This window comes from Arachis ipaensis, chromosome B2, assembly GCF_059453495.1.
Source record: "Arachis ipaensis isolate K30076 ecotype BB chromosome B2, ASM5945349v1, whole genome shotgun sequence".
Taxonomy (NCBI): Eukaryota; Viridiplantae; Streptophyta; class Magnoliopsida; order Fabales; family Fabaceae; genus Arachis; species Arachis ipaensis.
In genome coordinates, this window is record NC_142437.1 from 119,236,203 (window position 1) to 119,244,731 (window position 8,529).

The window sequence follows — 8,529 nt, forward strand, 5'->3', positions numbered from 1 at the left end:
TTTAGAGTAAGAAACGACAATATCATGATAATCTTGGTTTGAAAAAAAGAAAAAGAAAAAATTAAAGTGTTCTAAATATTAAAATCATTAGCCTAGACTTGTTCATTTTCTTTATATTACTTTTGTGTTCATTGTTGTTTAATCTATTTCTTCTGTATTATAGTGTGAATTTGTGATGGATTAGATGATTCGGACAACAGTGTATTCCTTGAAATTGCATGCTTTTTCAAAGGAGAATGCAAGGATAATGTCTTAAGGTTTCTAGACTCATGTAGTTTCTATGCGGATGTTGGAATAGACAATCTTGAAAGTAAAGCTCTTATAATTATTTCCTACAATAGAATACAAATGCATGACTTGATATAGCAAATGGGTTGGAAAGTCATTCGTCAAGAATCGAATAAAGATCCTACAGAGCTCACTCGAATAAATAAGCCTGAAGATTTCCATAATTTATTGAAAAATAGCAAAGTAAAAACACACAGTACACTCATTTTGTTTTTCCTTGTTTTGAATTAATACAATAGCCTTTTCTTACCATAAGTTTTTGTTTTTAAGGAAAAAAATTTAATTGAAAGTATAATAATAGACTTGTGTCAAATTAGAGATCTACACTTAAATGCTGACAACTTCAAAAATACGCCTCAACTAAAGTTTCTTAAGTTTTATGCTCCATGGGATGAAAAACAATTGAATGTGTACATTCCATACCCCTGAAGCCGTTTTCTGCTAGACTCAAGTATTTGGAGTGGAATAGTTATCCTCTGAATTCTCTATCATCAATGTTCTGTGTGGAGCAGCTTGTTGAGTTTAGGATGACAAACAGTCAAATTTCTAAACTTTGGGATGGAACGTAGGTACTAATACCAACATGAACTTCATTTTTAGCCGTTTTGTTTTGATTGGAAATTGAAGATTTTTGAATGTGATGAATGTATCTCTGAATTGTTACAGGAACTTCCGAATTTGATAGTGCTTTACCTTTATGGATGTAACAAGTTGGTAAAGCTTCCAGATTTCAGTAAAGCAACAAAGCTTAAAATGATAGATCTTTGGAATTATGAAAAACTATATCAACTTCATCCATCTATTTTATCCAACCAAACTCTTGAGGAATTATATCTTACTCGTTGCACAAAATTGGAGTGTGTCAAAGGCAATTTGAAGTCTCTTAAAACATTTTATGGTTATAATTGTTCAAGCCTAAAGGAATTTTCAACGTCATCAGAAAACTGCCGGATTTGGATATCTCTTTGTGGAGAATTAAAAGTATACCAAATGAAATAGGTAGCTTTTTTTCTTTTGAGTATCTTTGTCTTAGTAATTGCAGAGAACTAATTGAGTTCCCAAACAACATCAAAGCTCAATCAAGGTTAAGGGCTCTTGATGTAAGTGGTTGTAGTGGTCTTCGATCTATACCAGAGCTTCCACCAAAAAATGTCACTCAGATTCAGTGTTGATAGACCTAAGAAAGGGAAGAGAGTCCAAATAAGGAGAGAAAATGATGGGGTTATTCCAATGTATGCCTCAACTCTCTTGGATGCCATTCAAAATCTTGAATTGGAGTTCAACTTGAAGCCTCATCATAACCCCATCCCAAGGATAAATTTGGACGAAGTAAAAAGTATGATGATCTGGAAGAGCAGAGGAAAATCAAAACTCCACTGATATCGCTTGCTGTATGAATATGAAATTAAAAGAAAATTCTTCATCAACTTATGACAAACTTTCCTGAGAATGATTCATTGGTAAATGATTTTAATAAGAAAGTTGGAGTGACTCAGAAGAAGAATGAAAGAAAGTTAGTTACTTCATCAAAAGGTATTATTAATTAACCCCTGTATATATATTAGGGACGATGCAAGTGCCTGCGATATACAACATTTATGGTGGTGTTTTTATTCCATCCTTTAAAGTTCAACTAAACAGGGAATTCGAAAATGTGCATTCATTACTAATTACTAGTACATACTAGATAGATTTCCATGTAAATTATCAGAATAAGCTATATACTTACTCCCATGAATGTATGTATTTGGGTTCCTGGTGATTGGGAACTGCTTCTGAATAAAGTGTGCCTAATTTCATTTAAGATGTTATTGAAATATACTTATTTATTTGCTGAGGCAGCAAGGGGGAACACTGCATTAGCTTTTTTAACATTAGCAAAAGCTTCATGGCTGTAATTCCACCTTGTAGTACAAACTGATGTACCTACATTCACTTTTGTGTATCTCAATGGCTGTCTGAATACTGGGCATTAATGTGGATGGATAGTATCAAAGGCAATTCAGGAATTCTTGCATTTGATGTCATCCCCTAAGTAATAGTATAAGGTAAATTCTGCTTTTTTGAAAAAAGTACTCATTGTAAATATGTATACAATAATATTGTATATGCACCTTCCTTTTATATCTTCTTTTACCAAAGTATTGACCTTTAAACAGATCAAGGTACACATTCCTAGTAAAAACACCACATTTTAAAATAAGTTTTGAGATCAGTTTGCTCTCAAACTAAGAAACCTATATGATCTGTAATGATTTCCATACAGAGTTGATAACAGAATGCACAAAAGACTATACCATAGCTAAAAGAAAGCTAGTGCATCTAATTTGAGGAAGAAACTTAAAAAAGTATGTAATTACAAGAAAACAGAATCTAAACCAGTGAACCCTCAATCCGCATTCTCCAGGTGATTTCATATGCCCCTTAGATCAGCCTTGTCAGTTTTCACATAGTACTTTTTTGCATTTTCTTCTTGGTTAATTTTGAAGACTAGTTCTTGTCACATATCACCTTAGTTTCTGCGTTATTGATACTTATAGGCCCATGCATTTCTGTAGTAGTTTACAAATTGCTATTTTTTCATCGTAATTTGCAGTGATAGTTTATGCATATTATATTATAGTAAGATGTGATTTCTATTTGTTACTATGTGACAATTGGCTTTGCTAGGTAGACAACGGAGAATCTAAACGACGTGAATAATAGGTTGGAAATTTATGGCGTAATTGAAGGGGGATGAGCCCACGGAAGAAAAGGAAAGCAAAGCATGGAGTTACATCAAATTTATGGCGGATTGGGAAAAAGTAGCCACCCACGAAACAGAGGCACAACCACACGATATTCTGTTTTAGATTTCATTAAAAGCTATCATAATAGAGAGCTCCAAATCTCCAATAATGAAGAGGAATCAACGAAGAAACAAGAAGGAATTGAAGAACCTAGCTACCTATATATATCTTGGTTGACTTGACTTAACTTGCTTCTTTATTTAACCCTTAGCAAGCTAAGGAATCACACGCATACAACAACACTACAAGCATCATCAACTCCAACTTTCAATGGCATCTTCTTCTTTCGATGTTCCTTTAATCAAACATGATCTCTTCATAAGCTTTAGAGGAGAAATTCGCACTTCTTTTCTTTGCCATTTGATAAAAAGATTGCGCGATGACGGAATCATTCGTTTCTTTGTTGACGAGGAAAATCTTGGTGCTGGAGATGAGATCTCATCCGCACTTCTTCAAGCAATTGAGGAATCTTCCATTTCATTGGTCATCTTCTCGAAAGATTATGCTTCTTCGAGATGGTGTATGGAGGAGCTTGTGAAGATTATTGAATGCAAGGAACAATATCAAAGGACTCTGGTACCTGTTTTTTACAATGTTGATCCTTCTCATGTAAGGCACCAGAAACGAACTTTTGAAGAGGCTTTTGATGTCCACACTGAGAAGTATAGAGAAAACATGGCAAAGGTGCAGAATTGGAGATCTGCATTAAGAAAGGCTGCTGATTTGTCTGGAATCCATTATCCATCAACCTTGATCAGGTCAAACTTTACTTCCAAACAAAGGAAAAAACATGCTTTCGTTGTTTAGACTCTTTATTTTATGTTTTAATTTATTATTCTGGCATATGCATGCATGCATCCTTAGATCCTTTAAACATGTTTTCTAGTTTAAATTCTTCACGTAGTATAGTGTTACCCCTAGTTTAATACTATTGTGTTACATTTACACACACAAAAAAAAGGATACATTATATATATACATATCTAGTAGTTGTTAGCTCATTTTTATGTAGTTTTCAAGTATTCATCATGGAATATATGCTTGTGTGTAATAACTAGGTTTAGATCCAAACAATATATATAAATTCAGGATTGCTACACATTCAAGTATTTTTTTATCCAAGTTCATTCAAGTAAGTCTAATACTAACAAAAATTTTCTAGTAGTGTATTAATTTTAATTGATCTATTGTAATATTATATTATAACACAGAGAAAATTATTCAAAAAAATTAAAATATGTATTATAATATTTTCTTAATTTTTTTATATTTAAGCTTTTTTGAAAAATTTAAAATAATGGATGTTGCAAGGAAAAAGAAAAAATGAATTATACATACCTCTTCAATACAAGCTTTGTTATTATTTAATTAATATCTTTTGTAGATGAAACACTACATAGTAGTACATACAAAGTGTAGCGTCGTTCTTTGCATTTTTTTATGTATGAATTATGAAACACTGCATTCTTTGTTATAGAATGCGACACTCCAGTCATAGCATTTAGCAAAGTGCTCAAAGTGATGTCATTCATATATATATATATATATAGAATGCGACACTCCAGTCATAGCATTTAGCAAAGTGCTCAAAGTGATGTCATTCATATATATATATATATATATATATATATATATATATATATATATATATATATATATATATATATACACATTGGTTGTTTAAAGTGATGTCATATTTTATTCAACACAAATTCCAAAAGATAACACTTATATAACCTATTTTAAAATATTACATTATTGAAATATATGTTTATTTTTATTATCTTGGATAATTTTCTGTATAATAGATAATAGATAGGTAATAACATATTTTCCCCCAATATATAAGATCATTATTTCTTGTTATTTATTTGATTTTATTAGGAAACTTCAGTTAAAATTTAGCTAACAAAATAGTAGATAAAAATATATAAAAGAGAAAAAATTTGGGCAAAAAAAGTTGATTTATTAATGCAAACAGAATTATAGCATTTTAGTTTTCATCAAAACCTGAAGCAGCTCTGTACATTACTGATGAGAAATTTGTAAACTACTACACTTATTGGTTTTCAATAGGAGGGGGTCAATGTATTTTAAAATCATTAGCTTAGACCTGTTCATTTTCTTTATATTACTTTTGTGTTCATTGTTGTTTAATCTATTTCTTCTGGATTATAGTGTGAATTTGTGATATATCTGCCTTTTTTTTGTTCTTTATGGGACATGATAGAAATGAAGTTGAGCTCATTGAAAAAATTATTGAAGTTGTGAATGAGAAGTTGCCGCCTATTTGTCCAAATAAATCCAAAGGTGTTGTTGGAATTGATGAACAAGTTAAGTCTATTGAATCGTTATTGGCAAAAATGGAGCCGAATGAAGTTGGAATCCTTGGAATTTGGGGCATGGGCGGTATAGGTAAAACAACCATTGCTCAAGTTATATTCAATAAATATTCCTCACAGTATGAAGGTTGTTGCTTCTTGAAAAATGTCAGAGAAGAATCAGAAAGGCACGGTCTGGATTATTTGTATGAGCAACTCTTTTCTCAACTACTGAAGAAACAAAATCTCCTTGTGAAAGGTTCTGCCAATGCAATATCTGCCATTTACGAGAGAAGATTGAGTCAGAAAGAAGTTCTCATAGTACTTGACGATGTGGATACATCAGATATATTAGATTATCTAACTGGAGAACAAACCTGCTTGGCACCAGGTAGTAGGGTCATTGTAACAACCAGAGACAAGCAGATACTCATTGCTGCAAGAGCACATGGAATATATGAGGTCAAGCGATTGAGCTTTATGAGCTCCCTTGAGCTTTTTTGCATAAAAGCCTTTAACAAAAGCTATCCTGAAAATGGATATAAAAAGCTTTCACAAATGGCAGTTAATTATGCAAATGGCATTCCACTAGCCTTAAAAGTATTGGGTTCTTTTTTATGCTCAAAAAGTGCAGTAGTTTGGAAAAATGCACTAAAAAAACTCCAGAGTTGCCCTGATAAGAGGATTTTCAATGTGTTGAAATTGAGCTACGATGGATTAGATGATTCGGACAAGAGCATATTCCTTGACATTGCATACTTTTTCAAAGGAGAATGCAAAGATAATGTCACAAGATTTCTAGACTCATGTAGTTTCTATGCGGATGTTGGAATAGACAATCTTGAAAGTAAAGCTCTTATAACTATTTCCTACAATAGAATACAAATGCATGACTTGATACAGCAAATGGGTTGGGAAGTCGTTCGCCAAGAATCAAATAAAGATCCTACAGAGCTCACTCGAATAAATAAGCCTGAAGATTTTCACAATTTATTGAAAAATAGCAAAGTAAGAACACGGTACCTCCACTCATTTTGTTTTTACTTGTTTTGAACTAATACAATAGCCTTTTCTTACCATAAATTTTTTGTTTTTAAGGGAACAAATTTAGTTGAAGGTATTATGATAGACTTGTCTCAAATTGGAGATCTACACTTCAATGCTGACACCTTTAAAAATATGCCTCAACTAAGGTTTCTTAAGTTTTATGCTCCATGGGATGAAAAACAGTTGAATGTGTACATTCCCATACCCCTGGAGCCGTTTTCTGCTAGACTCAAGTATTTGGAGTGGAATAGTTATCCTCTGAATTCTCTATCATCAATGTTTTCTGTGGAGCAGCTTGTTGAGCTTAGGATGCCAAACAGTCAAATTTCTAAACTTTGGGATGGAACGCAGGTACTAATACCAACATGAACTTCATTTATAGCCGTTTTGTTTCGATTGGAAATTGAGGATTTTTAAATGTGATGAATGTATCTCTGAATTGTTACAGGAACTTCCGAATTTGATAGTGCTTTACCTTTATGGATGTAAAAAGTTGGTAGAGCTTCCAGATTTTAGTAAAGCAACAAAGCTTAAAACCATAGATCTTTGGAATTGTGAAAAACTATGTCAACTTCATCCATCTATTTTGTCCATCCAAACTCTTGAGGAATTATATCTTACTGGTTGCACAAAATTGAAGTGTGTCAAAAGCAATTTGAAGTCTCTTAAAACATTTTATGCGTATAATTGTTTAAGCCTGGAGAAATTTGCAGTGTCATCAGAAAAACTGTCGGATTTAGATATCTCTTTGTGGAGAATTAAAAGTCTACCAAATGAAATATGTAGCTTTTTTTCTCTTGAGTATCTTTGTCTTAGTAATTGCAGAAAGCTAATTGATCTCCCACGCAACATAAAAGCTCAATCAAGGTTAAGGGCTCTTGACGTAAGTGGTTGTAGTAGTCTTCGATCTATACCAGAACTTCCACCATCTATTGAAGAGCTTTATGCTGTTGATTGCACATCACTTGAAACAATATTCAATTTGAAGGCAGTATTTAGTTTGAATAGGAGAAAGATCTCATTTGCAAATTGTGTGAGATTGGAACAAGAGTCAGTGAATGATATTATGGAAGATGCTCATCTCACAATATTCAGAAATGTTTTATTGTTGTCAGCAGATCCAGATCAGATGATAAATTATTATTATTATCATAAAATGTTAGGTTGTGTTTGTTATCCTGGGTACAAAGTTCCAAAGTGGTTCGGATGTGAAACAAGAGGAGCATCCATAATAATTGAACTTCATCAACCTTACTACGAGTTGTTGGGTTTCTTCTTCTGTTGTGTTATTTCTCAAAACTTACCTTCTTATTATTTTGAAGAATTGGATCTTGTCAATATCAAGTGTGAATACCGCCACTTCGGAGATGGCGTAAAGGACACATTTGTAAGTAAAAATCTAAACTTTGTTTCTAAACGACGATGTAGCTGTGATCATGTTTTAATATGGACTGATCCATTTGGTAGTGAAAACATATTGGGTGAAATTGAGAGGTGCAGACTCAGAGGTGGCAGTGATGATGATGATAGCACTTGCAACCAAAAGATGTCATTCAGATTCAGTATTGATAGACCTAAGAGAGGGAAGAGAGTCCAAATAAGGAGAGAAAATGATGAAGATTGTTTTATCAAAGGGTGTGGGGTTATTCCAATGTATGCCTCAACTCTCTTGGATGCCATTCAAAATCTTGAATTGGAGTTCAACTTGAAGCCTCATCATAACCCCATCCCAGGGATAAATCTGGACGAAGTAAGAAGTATGATGATCCGGAAGAGCAAAGGAAAATCAAAATTCCACTGAGATCACTTGCTGTATGAATATGAAATTGAAAGAAAATTCTTGATCAACTTATGACAAACTTTCCTGACAATGACTCATTGGTAAATGATTTTAATCAAGTGCTTATATAGTGTTTAATATAAAAGAAAGTGAATATTCAATCAAAGATTCTTATTTCATTTTTAACGTTTTCAATTGTGTATCGCAGTTTAAATCACTAAATCAGAGACAATTCAAATATATTTTTCAAATAACATTCTACCTTATATAAATTCTTTGAGTCATTGTCAACTATAAACTCTGA

The 8,529-nt window shown here is 32.6% G+C and overlaps 1 protein-coding gene across 2 annotated transcripts; it reads left to right on the forward strand.

Moving 5' to 3' along the window:
* The first annotated feature begins 2,944 nt into the window (after positions 1 to 2,944).
* Positions 2,945 to 8,434, forward strand: LOC107626076 (TMV resistance protein N-like). 2 transcript variants are annotated; one of them, XM_088504036.1, is made up of 5 exons: positions 2,945 to 3,835; positions 5,308 to 6,406; positions 6,497 to 6,796; positions 6,894 to 7,832; positions 7,913 to 8,049. In XM_088504036.1, the coding sequence occupies exons 1-5, from the start codon at positions 3,348 to 3,350 to the stop codon at positions 7,913 to 7,915; spliced, it is 2,829 nt and encodes a 942-aa protein (XP_088360162.1). In that variant the 5' UTR covers positions 2,945 to 3,347; the 3' UTR covers positions 7,916 to 8,049. The 2 variants fall into 2 exon arrangements, with proteins under 2 accessions (XP_088360162.1, XP_020972098.2); XM_021116439.2 differs by having other exon boundaries at positions 6,894 to 8,434.
* Positions 8,435 to 8,529: the final 95 nt, after the last annotated feature.

What these genes read in the sequence shown, in the direction of transcription:
- LOC107626076 (XM_021116439.2), top strand. Translation starts at nt 3,348, where the DNA reads ATGGCATCTTCTTCTTTCGATGTTCCTTTAATCAAACATGATCTCTTC. An exon ending in TATCCATCAACCTTGATCAG is followed by an intron (nt 3,836 to 5,307) that starts GTCAAACTTTAC and finishes GGGACATGATAG; the next exon opens with AAATGAAGTTGAGCTCATTG. An exon ending in ATTTATTGAAAAATAGCAAA is followed by an intron (nt 6,407 to 6,496) that starts GTAAGAACACGG and finishes TTTGTTTTTAAG; the next exon opens with GGAACAAATTTAGTTGAAGG.